Below are 23,983 nucleotides of genomic sequence, written 5' to 3'. Positions count from 1 at the left end.
CGACTCTCGCACCATCTCGTCAACGAGCACTCGGGGGCTGCGTGTTGTGTGTTCGTTACTGGCCCCGATACCATCTTCTCTTTTTCTCTTTCTTCTCGCTTCCCAGCGGCGTGCCTGCGCCCGCCTTTTTTTACCTTGTTCCCTCGACATCGCCGCCCTTCTTTCGCCCGTCGACGACGACGCCGGGGCCGTGAAGTGTCGAAGACCCGATTCCGCTTCGCGACGCCTCTTGAGCGCCGCTGCCACACCGGGGAACGAGTACTCCGTCGCGGAAGACGCATCGAATAATTATGGTAACCATGGAAAGCATGGTTACGCCTTCAGGTGACGATTTTTGTACGAGGTTAGGCTACAGAATTATGCCTAACCCGGTGCGGTTCGACATCGCCCAGGAACTTTCCAAAGTTTGATCCAGTGCCTGAAAGAATGAAAAAAATCCCTAAAAACACATGTCCAAGTTGACCTTGTTTACGAGATATAGAGTGTTTTGTGTTCAGTCGTTTCGTATTTGATTACCTTTGTAAAAAATGCTTATTGATATACATGAATAACAAATGAGAGAATAGATTATGTAGTCACATGTACATACAAATATCAGCAGTTCATAGGAAAACAAAAGAAGAACAACAAAATCGTTGCCTAGGACCTGATTCAATAACCTCATTGCACTCTGTGCAGAGCTGTGCACTCGAGGACTTTTCATTTCGTTATCCCACCAGGGTCCAATCGCGAGCATTTTATTGTCCAGCAGGTCACTTTTGTTCAGAGTTACGACGACACCCCCGGTGGTTTCGCTTCGAAGGCACTTGGCTATGCTAATTATATCCTTCTTTGTTTTCCGAAGAGTGTGTTGAAATCGTTTGATGCTGGCGTGGAGTTGACGTCCTCTTTGAGGGCTCTGTCGCGGTTATTCCGATACTGGGTTATTCTCATAGCCGCTATGGAGGTTTCTTCTTCGTCGAGTAACTCCTTGGAGTTTATAGCTGGATATGAGAGCTCCTCTCGTCGTTGCGTTAATAACTCCGCAAGAATTCTGATGCTGAGTCCTCCACTTCGAGGCTGGACGGGGGATGTCTGACTGCTATGCATGCTCAGCCTAGCGTTTGACGATTTCATGTCTTTGTTGGGAGATGAGAGGTGTTTCAGTCAACGATTACTTCGGGTGCATCATCGCGTTGCTTCGGCCGCGGGAGCTGCATTATCGAGCCACCGTTCCGGTGGTTCCTAGAGTTGGTAAAGATGTCCTCAAGTTTACTTCGCCACCAAACTTCTTCACCGTGAGTCCCTCGCATTAAAGATTGGAAACCTCCTCATCACCGAGTTCTTCTAAGGTTCGACGCCCCCTCCTGGAGGTCAGACCACCCCCTTCCATTAGAGACCGACTGCAAATCCTCGGTATCGCACCGCAGCGCATCGAAATGCACTCGCTCGATGGCGATACCCGACGTGTCAGTCGCACATCTCATCGGTGGCCAGCGACCCTCGGGGCCGTTTCGTGCGTGGCGTGTTCGCGGTTACCAGAAAGGAGCACAGTGTAGAGAAAACGGGGGGAGGGGGGGAGGGAAGACGGGCCCCGAGAGGCGGGGGCCCCACGGAGAGACTGAGTTTCGTGGAGAGTCGCTATCTCGTGGAGCACTCATCGCGGTCGCTTCGTTATCGGCCGCGCGGAATCATAATGGACCATAATTGCATAAATATAATGTTAATTAACAATTAAGATTGCCGCTTTGCCTAATTGAATCGCCGCTTCGGGGCCCCGCTGGGACCCGAATGGTGGGGAGGGTAGTGATTGCGGGGGATTTAAACGTTACTGGGTATCGGAAAATTATGCCGATGGGCTCTGGCTCCCGAGTATGCGTGCTCGAGAGGCTCTCGTTTAGAAAAATGCTGGGATACTGGGTGACTCGGAAGTAAATTCGACGATTCGATTGTTAAGGGGGGCAATTTGAAAATTTATTTACTGTTTGCTCAAGATTTAAATATATAGATAAGACATATAGAGGGTACGAATACTTATGGGACTGACTGTATATTAGGAGGTGGGGGGGCCAAAGCATTTTAGAAAAGCTTAGGTGGGGCATGGCACAAAAAAGATTGGGAAACACTGGCACAGCCTCTAGTTTCATTTATGTCAAAGCTTCAGCTGTGAGTTAGTAGCCCCAGCTGCAGCCAAAAGTGAAAAGTGGCTCTTCTCAAGTTACAAATAAATCAAATGTTTTCCACCCTTCCAATGAACAGTGAAGCCTTCCCTAAAAATCGGATAGTAGAATTCCATCCGGAGACAGCCTCTGGGTCGTGGAACCGACGCATCGATCGCTGCTCGGACGCAATTAGCGGGACGCAGATGCAATAATAATTAATTCCCGTTAATCCTCGCGGAGTGAATCGAGCAGCTCTCCGAAGAAACAAATGGAGGCGAGAAGCGATACGCGCGGCGTCGAATCCTCGTCGAAGGGGGATATCGTCGTTGTCCTTGCCGACGATGCAACATCGCTGCTCGCCTCGTGTTCCTCCTACCTTCACCTCCCCCCATCCCTCGTTCCCCGTTTGTGTCTCTCCTGCCGAACGAATTTCATTGGATTTCTTTTTCTCGTTTCAGATGGTCCAGGCGATCCAAGTCCTCCGGTTTCACCTCCTCGAGCTCGAAAAGGTGAGTAACTTTCACGATTCCGGCGTGGATCGCGCCTGAATCATCGAGCTACAGTTGAATCCCTCTTAACCGGTCTCCCCGTGTGACCGAAACTCTGTCTGGATAAAAAAATAACCAGTTAATTGAAAAATTCGCGCCGAATAAGGTGTAGGTTTAAAAATAAAATGAAATAAATCAGGGCGAGGTACATGATAGGTCTTATTTTGTTAGTCTGCAAAAAGAATTCGTTTCATTACGAATACTCGAGTGTTCGTATCGATGATTGGTTTTGTGATTGAAAAATTGCTGGAAACTCTTGAGAAGTATCGATTCATCAATTATTATTGTTCAAGTTAAACAAGATTTCTGACCAAGAGATCACGGTCGTTACATGTTTGGTTTTATCATAGGATTAATTAACCCCCTTAACCTCCTATTAGATATATGAACTCTATTCTACTCCCCAGGAATTCTAAAACGAAGTTATCCCTTGGTTATTAATACTGAAACTAATTAATAAGTGGTTGGCCCCGCGATGCTGCTCGATCACCTTACAAGAAAATATGCGCAAATCCCATAAAAGTTCTTCGGGAAACTTTTGAAAGGTCTTTTTTCCTTATTGAGTTTCAGACAGGTTATTCAATAGGGAGTTAATTAATAACCTTCAAACCGAATGGTTCGCAAACCAAAGTTTTTTGCAAGAAATTCTGCTCATTTTTAATTCAGAAATGATCTTTCAAAGTAAAAGTAAAAATGGTGCTTTCGTCGGTTCACCTTTCAAATATTCAAAAGCAGTCAATCTCCTGGTCCAAATTTCGTTCACCTTATATTTGTTCTCTGTTGCTTCGATCACAGAGAATGGTTTGATCCGAAGGCCTGCTTAACAAATCTCAAAGCAGACAGAAGTGTCGAGCAGTATCGTCTATAAACGCAGAACCCGTACGATCCATTACCGCCTTTGATCGTCGTCTTTCAGCGTTTCCCTCTAGAGCAGCGAGTGTCAGCGGCTAGCATATTCTTGCGTTCCCTCCAATTGTTGGGGATTACCGTCGTCGCGGTAGATAAGCCGTCCGTAACGCTTGAAAAACAACTGTTACGAGCGGAGCGCAATTTTCCGTAATTGTAGTGAAAGCTCGGCACCACCCGTCGCCGTTGTCGTCGTCTATGGTATACCTTGGCTGCCGACTCCGGTCGAGTTCTAGCGTAAGTGGCGTCATTTAGCTGTCCAATGGCCGGCGAGGCGGACGGACACGTTGCCTCGAAGTTGCTGGCATAGGATCGGCCATTTCTCTGTCGGCCTGGGATCCCCATTTTTCCCTCTTTTTCCTTGCTATACCACGGCAATCTAAAACGTCACCCTAGTGAACACGAAAGTTGCAATCTTGTGGGATCCTGATTTATCCTCCACTTTTTCTCGGGGAGACGCTTTATGGGTCATGTAGATTTCTCGTAGACCTGGATTTCTCTTAGAATGGTCGAGGGAAAACCAATATTCTTGCTGTAATCAATAAAGGAGCAAAAGATGAGGATTATCTTCTAATGTGATTCCTGACCCTTCAGGTTCCCAATGCTTACCAACACTTTTCACCACACATTTCAACGCATTCCTCCATTTCTGCACGATCAGGCCTCTGAAAACGCACCAGACAGCACAGATGTGCCCCCCGAACGCGAGCTCCTCCAATTCCCGTTCCGTTTCGCGGTTTAATCGACGACACGGCGAACAGTGGTCGGGATTAATTGAAGACCACCGGTTCTATTTGTATTCCATGCCCGTTCTCGCGGGTATTTCAGTAGCACGACGGATAAATATTGCATTAGAAGCGAGGGCCCGGTGGTTTCGTGGGGCCGTTTTTCCCGTTGGGCTAACGATTGATAACCGTTCGACCAGTAAAGTGGCGGGCATGGAGAGTTTTCGAGAGGGCTCTTTGCACCGCCGCAGAATACCGGGGCGGGCCTGGTTTTTGCGACGATATTTTATCATACGAAATAGCGGACATCCATCGCATTTCCATCGAAATGGCAGCTGACGCGGCGGCAGCCATTGCCTCGGGGAGACCCTTTGCCCCCTCGTTTCTGCCCCCCTTCTTCGATGGGGCCCGCCTGGATCGAGGAGGAGATCCTGCAATTTTATACCAATTTTCCTCGTTTGATCCCCCCTGATTACAATATTTCGAAGACTTACGCGAGTTCGGCTGAGCTGCGTGCGCCGACCATTTGGGAACCGATGTTTATCGAGTAATGGAGGTATCCTTAACTGTTTGTCGTTACTTCCCACGCGTGGAGAGACCTTTCAATTTGACTGTCGAACCGTTGCAACCGTGGAGTTTATAGTTACGAGGACAGGTCGCGCTCGTGGCAGCCTTGGTGTCCTCAGGGTTGAATCCTCGAGGTAATGGGGACAGTTATAATTACGTAATTGAATTTTTTAACCCCCTATTCCTATTTTAGGCACTCCAAATTTTTTTATGGAGGCATCTAATGGCCCCAACAGTCTTGGATTCTTATACGACGAAAACGTCACAGTGTATTCGAGCGAAAAAACGACACCTTGAAAACTGACATGATCTCTGACGATAACATACCGCAACGATGCGATCGCATAAACGACAAGAAACCACCATTAAGTTGCAGTGCATGAATAATACAGGCGGAAGAAAATAGGTAAACGGAAGCCGATTATCGACGTCGGACTCGCTCCGGCACGGGCAGATATTAGAGTAATCACAAGGTAGCGAGTTAACGCGGCTGACTTTCGTGCCCCGATCCTTGTCAGGTGACACTGATGTATGCCGAACATAGATGTAAATTAGATACGGCGACATAATGAAAGAATCAGCTGAGCGTATTCGAAGTGGAGCAGATATTACTCGATCAACGCAGACGCGACATTACATTGGATAATTGTCGTTATAATAGCCCTTATAGAGATTAAACGCGAAGCAAGGGGTAATTGCATGTCGTGATCAATCGGGGATCTAATGAAAAGTTATGGGAACTTGCGAGGGTAGTCACGCATTATATTCTTTGAGTGTTATTATACGAGTAGAATCTTTTATTCAGGACACTTTTGGGATTTACTCTATCGTTACAAACATTAACAATCACTATTTTGCAATCTTCAGATTTGGGAACCTTACAACCTTCCGACCTGCAACCCTTAAAACAGACGTAATAAAACTCTAGTCCGCACAAAATTGTAATCAGTGACTTCATCCTGCCAAGAAGAATTTCCGCAGGAGCCGACTCGCCTCCACAGCTAATCGAGCCTTCAGGATCGTTTCGGGCGCACGATTCCGCGGTTGGTCGATTTATTTCGGCGAGATCGTCGCCGCGATATCGAAGGCTCTCTCGAACGGCCGCGACAAAACCTGGCCGCAATTTGGCACGGCGTGAGCCGCGCTGGCATCGACGGTAATGAAGATTGAAACGTTCCCCGGTCTCTGGGGCCCCCGGAGACGGAGCCGAGCCGAGACGAGACAAGACGCGAGCGAGCAAAGCGGAATGCAGCGAACGCGCGATGAAGAAGATTCCATAAATATCTGCGCTCGGAGCGGCGAGGGATGAAGCGAGCGCGAGGATCGGTGGCAGAGTGAAACGGAGTAGGTGGAGGGACAGATGAAGAGGGACAGAGATGGGCCAATGGGGGGGGGAGAGACATGGTAGCCCGCGGTGCTGAGCTTCGTGCATTTAACATTTTCGAGCCAATCGCGTATTAGCATAATTACGTTTTGCAGGGGCCCGGTGCGCGGAAGGAAGGCCCTTTCGTCTCTTTCTCCCTTTTCGTTTACCTTCTGCCGTCTTCAGCCCCTCCCCTCTCTTCTCGCCGCTACTCTGTCCGTTTCTCGTTCCACGTCGGTCTTTTCTGAGTTGCGGCGTACCTTGGCGTCTTTGTCTCTCGTCGTCCCTTCCTCTCGTTCTCGCTCTCGCTCCCTTCGAGTTGCACTCGTGGCAACGTGTACACGCCATCACCGGTTAGAGAGCGGTAAATTTCTTATGGGGTATTATGGCGCACAGTGCATACCAACGGGATTCATACCGGCGCAACACGCGGACAAACCCTCCCCCTCCAGGACCCCGGGAGAACTGGTTCTAAGTTATACCTAGCTGGCTAGGGACATCCGCGTGCTTCCTCCCCGTCGTTTGGCGGTGCTCGTTTTTGCATACGTCTTGAGAGGCAGGACATCCGGATAGGGTTGACGGTCCAGTGAAGCCCTTCGTTAGCCATTTTTGAAAGGCTCAGGGGAGGGGAAGAAGACATTGACCGGTACGGTGAAAGCTCTGGGAGGTTCGTCGACACTGTTTCTACTTGCAACCATTTGGAATCGGGGCTTGGCGTGGTGCTAATTTGGTTATTCAGAGTGGGGATCCATTGCAAGTTTTTTCAGAGATGGTATTGACTACTTGGAAATATTCAGAATAGAAATTGACTACCTTGGGGCTAGGAAGAATTAAAATTGACCACCTTGGAATCTTCAGACTGGGATTCCTTCTATTTCAACACTCTTCAGAAAGAGATTCCGCTACATTGGAATCTTCTACACAAATCCTGTAAGCTCCGCAACATAGATTCGTCACTGAGCACACCATCCCCATCTCGTCGGACATTTTGAAGTATTAAACTCGTAGAGCACTCAACGGCTACCTCGGTTAGACCAGTGGTAGATGAAACTTCGAACCCTAGTCCGTCATCGATCCCCAAACCGGTAGTCCTGGAAGAGCCAGCAGCATTCGTGACAGCGAGAAGCGTCTCGGTTCGCCCGAGGCGAGACGTCACCGCCAGCTGGAGAGGGAAGGAAACGACGAGTCGTTTGTACGTACACACCCGGTATATGGGTATCCTGTGCGTGCCGTAAGGGGTGGTCAGGTTGTGAATCGGGCCACGGGAGAGGAACCGAGACAGACACCCCGAAACCTTCATTACCTTCGGCTTCAAAGGAGCCCATTGTGCCGTAAATGGGGTTCGCTCCGCGCTCCTTTTTTTCCTCTCCTCGGTTCGTACGTACCCCGGATCCGTTCCATTCTTCGCCGCTTGCCTTTCCGAGAGCCCGTCAACAGAGGGAGGAAGCAGCAACGCGAGAGGGAGGGGGCAGAGGCCGCAGGGAGAGGAGAGACACTTGCTCGCTCGTTCCTTCGTTTACGTAAATTCTCGAGTAATTTCGGGGCCTTGGAATGAAAGGGGACCTCTGGCGGTGGTATAATGTCGCCTTGTGCGGAACCTCCCCTCGATCGAGGGGGAGGAGAAAGGCGGCGGGGAAAGGAAGACCGGGACAACGGGGGCCGTTTAAGAAGTCTTTGAATTCGAGAACTCGTTTCCAGCGTGGCCCCGCGGCCGTTCCTCCGCGAGCTTCCCCGTTTATATTGTTCGAAACGTAGGTCCTGACGGGACCGCTTTCGAGTGACAACATCGGGACGGCCGATTCACTTGGGAGATGGGTAGACAGCGATTTTGATCTTGAGCTGAGGTTAGGGAGAATCGATGGGTTGTTTACGTTATCCAAATGCAAATGAAGGAGGATTCCGTTAATCGAGTACGGGGGTGGTTACTTGAAAGTTGAGGTCAGTAGGGATCAACAGGTCACTTACGTTACTTGGATTACTTGGATTACGTAAAGACTAAGCGGAGATAATTTTGTTGCTTGTGTAGAAATTGTCACGTGAAAGCGGAGTAACCCTTCCTTTTTATCTTGAGCTGAGGTAAATAAGAATTAATGGGTTACTTTGACTACAGACACGTACACGAGGAAAGATTGTTACCAGAGCCTAGCATAAAAATTGTCGTTTGAAAACGGTATACCCGTATCTTGTTAAACGTAAGAGGTTGTTATAGTCAAATAACAGCACGCAGGAACGAACGTGTCCGCGAGGATAGTCCTGAACGGGGCACCCGGTGAAATCCGGTCGACAATTTCTCTTCTCCGCGCGAGTACAAACCGACACCCCCGTCCGTGGAGCTTGTTAAATCGGCTATAAAATGGGAATAATCTCGAGTTACAAGCGACAACGTCGCCGGTGTCGCGCGGCCATTTGAGTTTCTTCTGGCGCTTGTACACAGACGGAGCCCACCTTCCGGTAATGGCGTTGCCTCTGGTGTCGCATGTACCCCACGGGAACACGAGAAGCGTTCGCGGGGACGTAATGAAAGCGATATCCCATCGCGACGAAGATCCTTGGTCCTTTTATTTCGGGACCGTTCGAGAAAATTTACGTTCGTCTACTTGTGGAAATTAAATACTCGCGCGGATAATTCCAACGATAGCGGGGCTTTCTCCTACGCTGGACCAGTGCTTCTCATTCATTCATCATCTTGGACGAAGATTATAACTCAGGGGACCCTTGCAGACTTTACCTCCTTGGAAAATGAATCGCAACGAACGGCTCATAAACAGCACCAAATGTACAATTAGGACAAGTGGAGTCTCTAGTGGAGTGAACGAAAGTCGCTCATATTCGCGAACCCATTACATCTTTGGCAGAAACTGCAGCTCGTCGTGCAAATTTTCAAGTAATTAAGCAAGACCACTTACATAGGTGCCAGCACGATGTCCCCACTGACAAACCCACACAGATCAGCAGTGGGCCGTGGACCGTGCCCCGAGAAAGGCTACCTCGGCTAGAAGGAGATCAACGAACGCCACGTCGCTGGAAACGGCGATCCTTTGAGACACTCGATATTTTCCGTGCCCCCGCAACGCTTTCCCCTCGCCTCGTTGACTCGACAGAGCATTCCCCGTATCAGAAAATCCGAGACGGTGGTCCCGACTGAATTAGATACCAACGAAGTGCGCTGTGTTCCACCTAGCGTATCCTTGACTCTAGGACCAAGGTATACTGTGTCAACCGTGCGACCAGCGATAGGATACGATACGTCACGAGGACCATGAGCGTCGTTCGTCATCGAATTCGTCCACGTTTCTGCCTGGACCACACCTCTCCTTTTTGGAGAACGTTTTCGCGCGGCGTCCTATTACCTAGCGACCGTAACACCGCTGCCCTTTGCTGAGGAGGATAGAGGCACCTACAGGTCTGTATCGCGTGTCCTAGACTCGCGATGCACCCGAGGAAGCTCTGGATGGAGATCCACGAGGACCTTTTGCTCGTGAAGACTCCACCCAGGAGTCGTGTACTCGGTGTCGCCAAAGACTCTTGGATCCTGTGTCAAGCAGGTCGAGATGATCGTCTGCGGTGTAGGGTGACGCGAGTCAAAGGGCCGCGATAGTTTGCAAAAACTTGCTCGTATCGTGTTCTACGTGGGCCCTGGAAAGGGAAGATCGATGTCGATAAACAGCTTTGATAGAGGTTCACGGAAATGAGGAAAAGAAGATCAGTTTCTAGTCCAGGAGAAAGTATAGACTTGAACAATAGCGAGCAATTATTTTTCAAGCCTAACTCGATTGGCTGTTCATTCCAGTTCTGATTTTCGTTTCCCGCCAACGAAACGGCGCGCTAAAAAATGGCTCGATATCCGTGTTCCCGCGCGCAAAGCGTCCTGATGTCGGTATATGTAGGTGAACGTTCTGCGTGGTCCTTTCGGCGATCCAGCCGCGGAGGAGAGAAGAAGAGAGAAGGAATGAACCGGGGCCTCGTTTCTTTTCTTCGGTGAGCATTGTCGGCCGGTTCGACTCGACTCCCGGCGGATCAAATTCTAACCAGTCCGGCATTATAGCTGCTGTCCTTCGGGGCCCTCCGCCCCCTCTTACCGGCCTTTGGTCCCCGCGTTAAAGAGAGTCTAGTCATCTCGTGGAGGCATTGTGTTACCGCATTGGTACTTCGGAGAAAATTCTGGCGAACCCTGGCCGGGCTGGCATGAGAACCGAAGCTGACCCGATATCAGGTCTTTGTCAGTTGCTTGTGAAACGTGATTTTCCCATGAGGCGAGCCTGGAGAGACCTGGAGAGGGGCTATCGTGAAATATCGTGTGGTTAGGCGTGATTAGGCAATGTAGAATCTTGGAAAGGGATCCTATTTTTTAAATGTTAAACAATTAATTGGACCTATCTCATAGCAATACTCTCCTATTTCCATCTTTTCACTACTGGTGTATCATCCAGTATCTCGGATAATATTAGAAAACATCCACCCACTGCAATCATCGACACTCCCACCAGCAACTCTCAGACTCGTGCTTCACCGTCGACAGTCCACATCTCCTCCCAATCTCCAGCTTCTCTAACGCCATCCACGTTCGACCATTTCCCAAAGACCCGAACAACTGGCCCAGCCAGATCAGTCGCAGATTCAGCTCGGGAATCCCGGTCCAGCGGCATCGATCCCAAACCGGTGGCCCCCGAAGCATCCAAGGAGGGACCATTCGCGACAGCTCCGGTGAGAAGCGTCTCGAGTTGAGATGGCGAACGTGGCTGGAAGGGAGGGTATCGTGAAATATCGTATGCACGTTGCCGGTGGAACGTCGACTCGGCGGCGATCGTCTCGACAGAGGATCGGTCCTGTGCATCGGGCTCGCGTTCGATCAACGAGCCTTCCTCTCGCATACGCTTAACGCATGATAAACGCGTGCATTGTCTACGGGTCGGTGTTGGCCTTCCACCATTGGACGGTGCCGCCTACGGCAAAGATGGCCGTCTTCTCTATTACATATAAATGCCTAATAAGAAGACGGCCGTAAGTATCCACGCTAGGTGGACGGAGGAGAGGCAGGGAGACCGGGGAAGCCCCGACGAGAGAACAGGGAAGAAACCCGCGTACGCGGTCTCGCAACGAGGGAAGACACGCCGCCTCGTAATGCGCCTCGAGGTCCTCCTACTCCCTGCTCCCCGTACCCCTCTTTCGCGTCGATTTACATATAACAAGATAAGCGTTTTTATTTGCTTTTGCTTATATAATACATTTTTTCTAAACCGAATCAAGCCTGGCCAAGCCGGGCAGCGGCGAGTCGGCTCGACCGACGAGGATTGGGTCAGGGGAGAGCGGGAGGAGAAAGAGAACCCGGTGAGGAGGACGGCGGAGGACCGGGTATCCTATAGGCCTGTCAGACCTCATTTGCATACATAACATTCTGGTCGACTGGACACCGGTCAGACCTCCTATCTCTGTCTCCCTCCCGCCCCGTGGACGCGGCGAGGCTCGTCTCGCGCTTGCGGACCCGCTTCCACGGCCTCGAGATGCAACGAACTCCTCGACGGCCTCTCCTCCATCTTTGTGTATCGATACCAGCGTCCGTATCGGCCGGATCTTTTCGGTACCCTCGGCTCGAGGTGAAAATACCGGGTGAACGCTTTACAGGGAACGATCGCGGGTCCTTCGGGTGGGATGACGATATTGAAGTGGGTCCAGGGTGCACGCGTTAAGGGAATAGTCAGGATCGGGGTGTTCCTTGTATCTTGGCGAAGTTGGAATGAAATTGGGTTAATTCCGTATATATGTAGGAGTCTCTACGACAAAATAAGGCAAAACATCAAAGTGTCTTATAGTGAAATTGACCTATGTGTTTTTTGGTTCGCAGGTTCACGAGCTGTGCGACAACTTCTGCCACCGGTACATCAGCTGCCTGAAGGGCAAAATGCCGATCGACCTGGTGATCGACGACAGGGAGAGCTCGAAACCCCCCGAGATCGGTAACGGTCTGGACGGTGGCGGACCGAGAAGCACCGCGGACAGCACCAGCCACACGGACGGAGCCAGCACGCCGGACGTCGTGAGTACCTCACCATCGTCAACGTCTTACTATCCGCACGACGCGATCACCCCCCACCACCACCATCACCATCACCACCACCATCACCACCAGAGCCAGAATAATAACAATAATAATAATAATCACGCCGGTATCGGCAGTACCGCCACTACCACCCCCTTGCAACTGAGCCAAAACCAAAGCCAAAACCACCACCCTGCGCCGCAGTCGAACACCACCACTACTACTGCTATTACCCCAAGTAGCGCCGCCACAACTCCCAACTCCCTAAAGCGTACGCACCAACAGATGATGATGGCAGCCGCGGCGGCATCCGCGATGGCCACCTCGCCGCACGCAGCCGCATCCGCGCCCCCAGCGCACGCGCACGCCGCCCTCGCCGCCTACCACAGCATCAGCTCGGCCGTTTATCCGTGCTCGTAATAGACGCGACTTCCGTGCCGATACCGCCAGACCTTTTTCTCTTCTTATCTCCCTCTCACACCTTCTTCTGTCTTCTAACTTCTGTTGCATCGTCCACGTCGTTCGATCCTTTCGAGTATTTCGCCCGCGTTGGCTGGCGTGTCGTCGACGTCTGGATCCTCCTGTCTTTTTTTTTTTCAAGCTTCTCGAGAGACGTTTTCCCTTTGCGCGATCGGAATCGTTTGCTGTGTCTTCTGATCTTCCGTTCTCCGAGTCGATGGAGACTTCCGGAGCGCTGCTGTCGCGAGGCTCGAACGCAGCGCCATCTACGACGCGCGAACTCAAAGCTGTACCTAGGTGGGCCTGCTCGATCCTCGGAGCTCTGTTCGCGACGATTTCTCGGGGACGTGTCACTCCAGGGGTCAGGGGGTTCAGATTGTCGATGTAGACAGCGAATTGTTGGACTGGCGCTACTTGTCGGAATTTCCATGTACGTTGCACACGAGTGTCCGGGGCGTTACATTGTTTGGCACTTGGCTGGCTTTTGAGTTCCATTCACGAGTTTTATTTCTGTGTTGTCTTTGCCTCCTCTCTGTTACTTCGCTTCTCTCTCAAGCTGGAACCGTAGATCCTCGATACGTAATCACACGCGTAAAGTTTGTTCGATTTGGTCGCGTAGAGGTCCATGCTTGAATGCGTTGACACGAGACATGTTCCGAGATAATAGATACGCTTCATATTGGTAGATTGGCTAATTGATACACGTTCTATCAATGGGTAGTCCAAGCACACATGCATCTGCGATATCACGATACATTTGGGATCAGTTCTGGAAGAATCAGCTTGTCAATTTTGGAAGCATCGACAGTGTCCACCTCGAGGTCGCAGCAGAGAAGAATCTAAATTCGAGTTTTGAAGGTGTCTTCGGTTTGGAAAGTCGGGTGTCTTCGAAACGAGCTGTCATAGCTGTGCAATCGATTCCGCGTCCCGGCGCCGACGTTGCTCGGTTCTTCCTTCGGTTGAGCGTCGTGGAGACGTCGGGACGGGACACGTGGTTCGCCACGTGGTGCACCAATGCGCGCGCCCTCCCCATTCTCCTTCTGTTTCCTCCAAGGTCTCTCGCGGTGCGGCGAACAGCGCGCGGATTCGCGAGCAAAGCGGGCATTAGAAGGGCGCGGCTCTTGCGGAAGGGCGACAAGGTGGGCCACAACGTCTTCATGCTGGGTGTCCATTCGAGGCTTTCACTCCTAAAATTCGCTATTGAAAGAATTAGGGGCTGTAGACGTAAGAAATCTTAGTGTTATATCGCGACGATGGTTGTACAGTCGTTGTGGCCGTACAACTCCAAGTGGTTCACAATTATCGTTCAGACTGACGTGTAGCTCGACAAGTTAAACGAGGTCCCTGGGCTCGATTAACGTCCTTGCCTATAGTTTTCTTTCAAACGGCATCAACTGACCAGACTATAGGGTCGAGTGATAGCCTCGTCCCTTCTAAGTCTTTACCTCAGGGTTCTTATCGAACTTGTCGAGCTCTATTTGTTTGTAACGTTTCTTTTGAGCAATTATTTACGTCTGTAGCCTCTAGAACAGTCTAAGCATATCATCCTAAACAAGGAATTCTTCCAAGTTTGAGTACCAAGACAGTCATCCATCATGGAGGCTAATCCAAAAGAGCTCTCAATTTTGCTAGCGATTTTCATGAGGGACATTCACGAATGGACACGAAGTTAGGCGAAACACGCGCGTCAATTTAGAGCGTTTGAGCGATTCAACGAGGTCTCGAGAGATTCGGTTCGCGCGATTCGACGTCTCCTCGGACGCTTTCGTTGCTCGACTATCCTTCAGTTGGCTCGACCAGTTCTCACGGAGGGTTCGAGGTTATCGATGGGGTTCTCTGGATCCGTTTCCTCTTCTTCAGGTGTCCAAATGGTCGAGACCTTCTTTAGCAGACCGGGGGATCGAATCGCGCTATTTTTTGTTGTCGACATTAACGCGGTTTGGCGTGTTTGTGACATTTTTACGCGATCGTCTGTCTTCTGGTTCCGAAACAGACCGTTCTCGATGGAGACGATACGATTAATTGCTAAACGAAATATTAACCGTGATCAGGATATACGTAATAGGATTAAGGCTTATAAGCGTGACAAGATGAATTTTGTGTCTATTTTTAAACGGAACGGTTCGAATTAATTTAAGAATCGCGTGCGTGCATGAGAGAAAGAAAGAGAGATATATATATATGAGGTCAGCGAGAAAACGTGAGAGTGAATCGAAAACCGTAGCGAAGATAGACGTATAGTTTCTAACTTATTAGTAGCTTCGACTAGTGGTTAACCCGAGAGCGCTGATGAAAAGGACACGAAGGGACAGGTTGTAGACTAACGCGGATCGAACATATCTCACCCTGCTCAGAATACTCCCTGGATCCACGATCTCGAGATTTATACTCAAGGGAACCATACTTTTAGCCATACCTGACAACGAAACTCCGTTTCGCTTACGAGATTCCACGCGAACCGAGGATCCATGTACAGTATCCTGAACAGGGTGACTCGATCCGTATGAACGAGATTCGATCAGGCTTTTCCGACACGAAGGCAACACGGAGGCCAACCCCAAGACGCGCGATAACGCAGCGAGACGCCCACGAGTCGTACGCGATCGGAACCAATCATCGCCACACTAGGTCTCGGTACTCGTAACTAGGGAGTTGTGTGAGGTACAAGTCCTGGCCGGCAGGGCGCGCGAGGTCCACCCCCAATCCCCGTACTAAATAACCCTTGTGTTCAGCTGAAACGATGAAACCTGCGCAACCATGCGCCAGGAACAGAAGAACGGAGCCCCCCAGCTGGTGCCCCGCTGTTGCCCGAGCCTCTCAGGCGAGCTCCTTGACCCTGGAATTAGCATTTCCTATACACCCACACATACACGCATCAATTTACACACACGCATACGTGGGACATATCTACATACGGATGAATCCACATACTCGGAGGAAACTATACACGCATACACGAGACAAAGTCGTCATGAATCATAGCAGTACACGAGACTTTTACGCGAGCGTTCGAGTCGGTGTTCCACGAGGTACACGCACGGTTCACCAACACGCCTCGCGTGGACCGTGCGGGAGACATTTACCTGAGAGCAAAAGAGAGAGGGGTTAGTATGTATACGACACAGGGTCCACGGGGAACAAATGTTGGCCCCCACATGACAGGTACGTAACACGGAAACAGGGTGAAGGGCGCAGGGCACCAGGAGGAGATCTCCGTTCCGTGAGATACGCCGCGGCGATAACGGCGGCCAGATCGCAATCAGAGAAATTGAACGAACGGGAAAAAAAAAATGGAAACGAAAGCAACAAGGGTGTGTACGGAGGTCGGAAGGTGGGCTTCGGCACCGGTCGGTCGGAACCCTAGTTACGAGTGCCGAACCTAGGGTCGAGAGACCTGCGCGGAAGGTCTCTCGACTTGCTTGCCCCTCCCCCCCACCACTGGGCCCCTCAAGAGGTGGAGTGTCCGAACAGAGGGCTAACGGAACAAGGGAACCGGAAGCGTTGCAGGATACCTGGAGAACGTGAGACGTTCTCCATTGCGTTTGATTGTACGTCGATGTTCAGAGACGTGCGCGAACCACCACGCTCAATTTCTAATTTTTTCTTCCTTTTCTTTTTATATATATATATTTTTAATCGTTTCGCGCGAATTTGTATATTTGTATCGATTTATTTGACCACTGAAAATTGGACGCTGCTATTCGAAAGGTTTGGCGTGCATGCTTTCGAGCAGTGGCGTGCATTCGCATTTGTGGTGATTGAACTCTTATTTTACGTCTTCCAATATCGCGCGGAATCGCTCGAAGATTCGCGTGATGCGTTCACGGAAGCGTATTACCGTTCCTGTGGAGAGCGAGTGACGTTCTTCCCGTTTCACTATAATTTTTCTTCTTTCCTTTTTCTTTTTTTTTTTTGTAAGTCGGTTTCTGTTCTATCGAGCTTTCGAGCAAGTGTACTTAAGGGACGCTCGCTCGACCGTCCGAGAATTCGGTTTCAATCAGAGATGGGCAAAATTCTATTCAGCATGATAGATAACGAATAAAACAGACGTATAATGTTTTATTTGTGACGTTTATTCGAACGAACAATTAAGTTTTCATTCGTCGACAAATTACTCGGTTTTGTAATTCAATTTTTAACTTTTATTCGACGAAATTTCTGGATTAGGATTTTGCCCAACTTTAGTTTCAATTACGCTTAAAATGGCTCGACTGGACGCATCGCGGAGCGTCTTCTCGAGCAACACGTAGGAGAGTAGACCAGAGACGAGCAAAATTTTATTCGATTAGTGTAGGACGAATAAAATGAAACGTACAGCGACTTATTCGCGACTAAAATACTTTTTTGTTCAGTGCCATGAAATATTTCATTCCACAAGTCAAATTCTAGTTTTTGCTCAACGAGTAACGAATAAAGGGTTATTTATTTTTTATTCGTTTTATTCGAGATTTATATGTAGATAAGAGTTTTGCTCGTCTCTGGAGGAGACTAACGTGAATACATAGTGCCATAGAGGTGCAGAGCAGGCGCTCACGTGCGCCCAGACTGTGTACTTAATTAACGCCAATCGAGGAGCGATTCGAAACGAAAAATGGGTCAAACAGCTTCTCAAAATATAGATGCACCTTTCTTTTCGAGAAAGTAATCGATTCTAACGGTGCTGAGTGTCTACTTTAGAGCTTTACTCTCAACAGTTGGTATCTAGAAATAAGAAGGAATACTTTCTCATTCAATTGCTATTAAGGACGCTTTAGAAATAAATTTTTAATGCCAAGTTACATCTCATAACAACTATCGAGAGTAAAATTTTGGAGAAGACGGTAGCATAAATAACATTTTGTCCACTGTCGCGAGGATGCGAGTGCATTTAGGGAAGGGTGACCGACGTTTGTTTTTTTTTTCAACCCTTCAACGTTTCACCCTTCGATCTTTGATCTCTTCTCGTGATCCATTCGCGATCGTGGTCAAACTGGTCCGTGAAAATACTCGCTCGATTGCGTTCCGCGTGTGAGCTACATTTATTGTTTTCCGTCGCTCGAATCATTCAGAGATGGGGGAAATTTTATTCGATCGAACAATTCAATTTTATTTTGTTCACTATAGATATTTTCACTCTGTAAATAAAATTCTTATTTCTATTAAATATGCGACGATTGAAAAAGATCTCGTTATCTTTTATTCGTTATTTGAAATTTTTACATAGGTAAGAACTTTGTGAATAGTGATAGTTTTTATTCGTACACAGTGAGATATTTCAATCTTTTATTTATAGTTTCATTATGAAATATTTCACTCTATAATTGTATAAATTTTAATTTTTATTGAATGAATAGGGCCTGAACCATTAGCCTTTTTATTCACGTAGTAATTTTTCTCATCTCTGGAACCGACTGGGCGCGAGAAAATTTGTTGAGAATGTCTCGTTTCTTTTTTTTTTCGGATAGTGTTACGTTTTTGTTTCGTATTGTTTCTGCGGTTTGTTAACGTTTGACGAGTGACCGACGTTACTCGAGGGGATTCGATGGATTTACGAATCGCGTACTGACACTTAGGGGAACGCATGTATACACAATGGAAGCAGACTCGCCAACGCGAACGGAGACGTACACGTTGTTTCAATTAACCGGGGTCGCACGATTATACAATAGATACGCCACGGCCGACGAGTTCTCGTATCGACGGACATTGTGCATGTATGTGTGTTTACGATTACAACTTTTACTAGGCTTAAGTGAGAGACAGATGGATAAGAGAGACTGGGAGAAAGAGAGACGATACGACGACGACGATGGGAAACTCAGCCGAACATTGTATACGACTAGCAGTACATAGCGATAATATATTACCGATAATGATACTTGTTTAAACTATTGTCTCAATCAACGTATTTTCATTATAAATAAATGTTAGCCTTGTTGAGTTAAAACAAAAAAAAAAAAAAATACGTTGTCTGGTAATTTTCACCGGAACCGATAGACAAGAGATTTCCGCTCGAAATAACAGCCTCGAGGGGTCTGACTTTTTGGAGTCCTAAACAATTTGTATTTGATATTTTTTAGGGAGGAAACTATTGTACGTAGCGTAATAGTATTAAGAATCGAAACAATGGCATATCGTATGTCCATTTTTCAAGAGAAAATTCAAGAAGATCGATTTGTTTCAACTTCATACAAGGCAGGCCTCTCGAGATCCTTTCCACCTGCATGCAAGAACACCTTCGTGTCCTTTTTAATTAAGGCGTCAACTCGGCCATCAGGGAGCATCATCGCCTATCGCTGATTAATTACATTCGGACGTTTATCCTGGTCACGGGCATTAGCCCATGAAACACAAAATAACAGTGTTTTCAAAACTAGAAAAATGCTTGATCCAAAAGGAAAAATTATTTTCTGATATTAGGTGTCTTAGAAGTAGGGATACTAATATCGAAGGTACTTCTATAATCGTGATTTACAGGGACAGACTTCTGGATCTATGGTTTAATTAGGAAAATTAATTAATTTATTTACACCAAGTAACAACATTTTTCTAAATGTCTTCTACACGAAACCATAATACTTAATGGGTTAAGTGAAAGAGAATCGGTTCTAGCGATAAGCTGGACTTCTAAGTCCATCCTCGGCGCGCGTTCGTGGCAAGGACGAATTAAGGACCATAGGATCGATCATCAAGGACGAGGCTGGAAGCGAAACGATTCCCAAAGGCACCGGTGGACGCGTCTGTGAGGGAATATCAACAGAAGAGCCTGCCGGCAGCGCGGCTATAAATCTCGGTTAACCCTCCGCTAATAAATATTTAACCCTTTAAATTTGCAACAACCCTCAGCGTGTAGCCATTTGCATAAGACTTCTATTTCATTTACACATCGCATAATTGAATATTTAAATTCAATTGCCCGCCGTTACGCGCTCGCAGTCCCGAGCCGCAAAACTGCAGTAAAACTTGTAACGGGGCCACTTTCCTTCCCGCCGCCCACACCCCCTCGCCAAACCACCCCCGTCTGGCATCCGACGACGGCCTCCCTTGGTCGCGATCAACCCTTGGAAACTGCTTCGAGAATATTTCGCCGCCCCCAGGGATCGGTGAGGGACAGATTCTACGTTTGAGAAACGTCCACAATGCTGTGGAGACCTTATTTTTCATACGGGGGGGGGGGGGGGGGGGGGGGGAAGAGGATTTAAAATAATAGTGACACTTATGTGATAGTGATTGTCTTAAGGAAAGGGTATTGGTAACACATTGTATCGTATCAGCAGTGAATTTTTATTTGAAAGGGTTTCTACTATTATTTTTCTTTCATCTGCTATTTGTGATTGTTTTCAGGTGACAACTGAGAGCACATGAGTCAACGTTCGCCAAGGTTAGAGCACATGTGCCTTCGATTTCTTTGGAATCCAATGTTTTGGCATTGCAGACTCACTCTCTTTGTAATAGAATATCTACTTCCGACTCGTGGGGAACATAGTAACTATCACGTCATCTTCTCCAGAGACTCCATTCTCTAAGGCCTCTTTATCCCAAGTAAAATTTCCACGAGAACCAAGCGTATCGTGGCTCCAGCAGAAGGAATCGTCGCGTTCCAATGGCCAAATTAAAACCGAGAGGCCCCGTTTTTCTCATTTTTCTTGGATGGCAGCGCTCCACGCCGCGTCGCCAAATATTTTTAGATGCATTTCATCGGATGACGAGCGTGTACGCGCCACGTGTCGAGGCCCCACCGTTCGCATTTCGTGGTGAACGTCCTCGCGCTACCTCCTCCTCCTCTTCTTCCTACTCTTCGGGATCCCTCGCGACACGGCGATCTCTTCTACATTCTCCGGACGACATCTGGCGTCGTGGCACGTATACGGCCGTTAGCACTTTCACGAAAGGGATTACCATTGTCACGTTATTCATGCTAACGATGATCGGCCGAGATCGGCCGCGACGATAATCGTCGTGTCACTAAAATCGAGGAGGCGGTCATTGTGAGCGACATACTGACAGCATAATAAATTATCGTCCTCTCCTTCTTCAGCTTTCACGGTCTCGTTCCCGCGGCTTTTTCCCACTGTCGCGCGCTCCTTCCTCTTCCTTCTTCGCCGGACTCCAGACGACATTACGTTCGTGTAACTTCATAACGCGATACAAGACGCTCTGGCACACCCGCCCTATCTATTGGACGATTTGCCTCTTTGCGACTCTAGATATATTTCGTTGCTGAGGAGTTGGCGAGGCCTTAAGATTAGCCTTCCTATTCAGCAATGTTCACAGGTCCAGCTTACCCGATACCAAGCGGCGTTCTTTCCCTCCCGCCTCGGCAACCGCGTAGCCGCCGCAGAGGAAAATCCCTAGGCAGAGGGGGAGGGCATGGAACCGCAAAACCGCGGTGCAAATGGCGCGGAGCGGCCAGAGGCGCGTTCCCACACCCACGAGCCGCTTGTTTCTCAAGGTGCACGGCCCTCGTTCAGGTGCACACGTTGAGCGACGCGATAAGTGTAACGACTGCGTCGACCAATTGCCGCACGCGGTATTCCTCGCCTCGGAACCGCCCATCCGTGCGGACAAACGACGCGCCCGACGTTGTCGACGTGGCCGTCGTCGTCTCCGTCGACGTCGTTCCCCTCGGCGCGACGCGTCGACGTCTCCCGCGCCTTTTGCGCGACGCGTGCGTGCGTCGAAGGCAAAGGACATCACGCGATCCTCCTCGGCTCGTGGAAAATTACTGCGAGAACTCGCGCCGCCGCGTGCCTCGGGTATCGATGGAATATTATTCGCGAGGCTCGCTCGTTTCGATCAGGTTTGGGATTCCGATGGCGAGTGGAGAAGCTGGCTCGAGGTGTTGTTCGGGTTTGACAAGGAATTTCTTGGGGGAGTGGAAATTGGGAGGTGTCGAGAAATTTAATTGAGGGGTAGGAATGGAAGTGTTGGAAAAGTAACGAGGTCTTATCATGCCATGTGGATTGTGCGATGTTTTGTCCTGAATCTGATGGAGGATATAGGTATATAGTGAGACCTTTCTGGTGAACTATCTTAGGAGCGTTTCTTAAAGGCTGTTACCACCTGGCAACTAACGTGGTTTAGAAAAGAACTGCTAGGTGTTTCACGTCTAGTGCTTCGAATTCTGTAATCGTCTTCTAATTCTAAACATTCAAATTAATATTCGAGTACTGGAGACCCCACGAATGGAGTCTTCCACATCCTTCTTTTCATTTACCTATATTTCCCATTAGATTTTCAGCTTCCCACTTCTAATCACCATTAGAGCGTATCCTCGAGGTGGACAGATATCCGTGCGATACCGAAACGCGAGACGTTCGATAATTACATCGTTCCACCAGCCGCATCAGCTGGGGATGTATATTTTCATAATGTAATATCGTTGCGCCACTTAGGGGTGGACTTTCTTTTCTGGAGGGTGGTCGTAAAGCGGATGCCACGCACAGCGGGCGTCAACAGGGGGAGCCGTGACGTTGGCGGCCAGGAGGAACCTCGATGGGAAGGGGATGACGGGGAGGGAGAGGGAGAAAGTGCGTTGGAGGGTGTTTTGCTGGTAATTGGTGCCAATTTAATCCTGCCCTTCGCCCGACGTATTAACGCTAAGGGAGGAACAGGAGCCGCTGACGAGGGAGGGCGATCCGCTCTCGTCCACACCCTTCCCACGGCGTTCGAGTCAGACCACCCTCTCCTACCCTCTGTGTCGGCGAAAACACGCACCCACACCCACGCGAACGCCCAGAGTTGGCGTTAGTGCTACCAGCGCCCTATGCAATTTCCAATTCAAACGTTTTCCTCTAACTCGTAGTATAAATGCCTGTCACACGCTTTTCTAGAAACTGCACGCGATGACCGGGTTGAACATAAAGAACAAGCAAAATTAATTCTGAATGTCAAGTATCAAATAAATGTTTGATTATGTAGTTTCCAACAGTCCGGAAGGAATGCTTAGTCACAGTAGAAATTTTCAAGAATATTAGTCTGGCAGTCAACGCGTTAATACGTAAAATTTTTCAATTTTTCTTGATGAATCTCCCTTATCGAGCGCCCCAGTGATATGACTCCGATCAAGGGCGGCCCTGGGGGTGCTCGAGTGCGAACGCCACGTGCTCTCCCGCGCGCGGGACGAGTGGCAGGAGCACACAACGCAAACACACAGGCGTGCTCGTGAGAGCCCGCTAGGAAAATATAATTAACGGTAATCGCTCGCGTATATGGCTCGGATTAACTCCAGGGAAGGGGAGCGAGAGGGTGGCCAGCCCCCACGTCAAATTCTTCGGGGTTATCGGATCGAATGAGTTTTCCTACGGGATTACCCGGGGACCAAGCCTCTGTTCGCTGCGGCCGCCGCTTCCGGAAAATTGCCCCTAGTTTCGGAACAACTGGTCCTCTCTGTCCACCGAAATCGTCGTAATTCTGTTACACAATTTGTAGACGAACAACACGGGAACCGTACCTAGGTATTTTTCAATCGACTCGAGAGATTTCAGAAGAGTGGAGGAAGATTTTCGGGTGAGGCGTAGATGATAGACAAAGAGATGTCACCTGTTTGTCACTCCAGTTAATCTTTTGTAACAACACAATTTTCTAAAGTCAATACCTATCAGTATCAATGATGATTCGATTACTCCCACTGAACACTGCCATGCTTAATGAGGACCACTCGTATCCATCACCTAAATCGCAAACTATCCACCCCCAACTTTTGCAAAAGCTAAACTCCCTTCACCTAGAAAACAATACTTCCCGTTCCGAAGTTCTAGCCTATCCCTAACGAGCACCCGGTCCTCGACCATCGCGAGCACCTCGCCAAGGTCGTCGTGGACCTTGAATTCGAGTCCACTCCATTGTTCCAACGGCGGATCGGTTTCTGCCCTGTACCCTGACAGACCGCCGAACAAAGTACTCCCCGTGGCTCCAGGGGCGGGAGGGACGATCCTCCCGCGCGATGGGAGGAGAAAGGAGGTGAAGCCGAAAGATTCGAAGCCGGGAATAGCGGCGCAAGCGAGTCGCGATGGCGACGCGAGGCGGAGAAGGACGCGCGTTGCCCGATCGAGAGGGCCAAGAGGGACAGCGGGACGACCAGACTGCGCAGGCCGGGGCAGGAGGGGGAGGAGGAGATGCCAGAAGATCTTGTATGCAAATTCCCTCGGTGCATCTCCGTGGGATCCTGCCGGGATCCGTGGAGGATTAACGGGCCGGCTCGCATGAAAGGAAGAAGAAGAAGAAGAAGAAGAAGAAGAAGAAGAAGAAGAAGAAGA

At 49.1% G+C, this 23,983-nt stretch overlaps 1 protein-coding gene across 5 annotated transcripts in view; it reads left to right on the top strand.

The window, feature by feature from the left end:
• Positions 1–23,983, top strand: part of LOC128880403 (homeobox protein homothorax) — a 440,840-nt gene that overhangs the window by 50,864 nt on the left and 365,993 nt on the right. For all 5 annotated transcript variants that reach the window (XM_054130450.1, XM_054130449.1, XM_054130448.1 and 2 more), the window contains exons 5-6: positions 2,600–2,650; positions 12,093–12,284. In XM_054130450.1, the coding sequence (XP_053986425.1) occupies positions 2,600–2,650; positions 12,093–12,284 (243 nt within the window). The remainder of the gene's footprint in view (positions 1–2,599; positions 2,651–12,092; positions 12,285–23,983) is intronic.

This window comes from Hylaeus volcanicus, chromosome 7, assembly GCF_026283585.1.
Source record: "Hylaeus volcanicus isolate JK05 chromosome 7, UHH_iyHylVolc1.0_haploid, whole genome shotgun sequence".
Taxonomy (NCBI): domain Eukaryota; kingdom Metazoa; phylum Arthropoda; class Insecta; order Hymenoptera; family Colletidae; genus Hylaeus; species Hylaeus volcanicus.
This window is presented reverse-complemented; position numbering and strand designations above follow the sequence as displayed.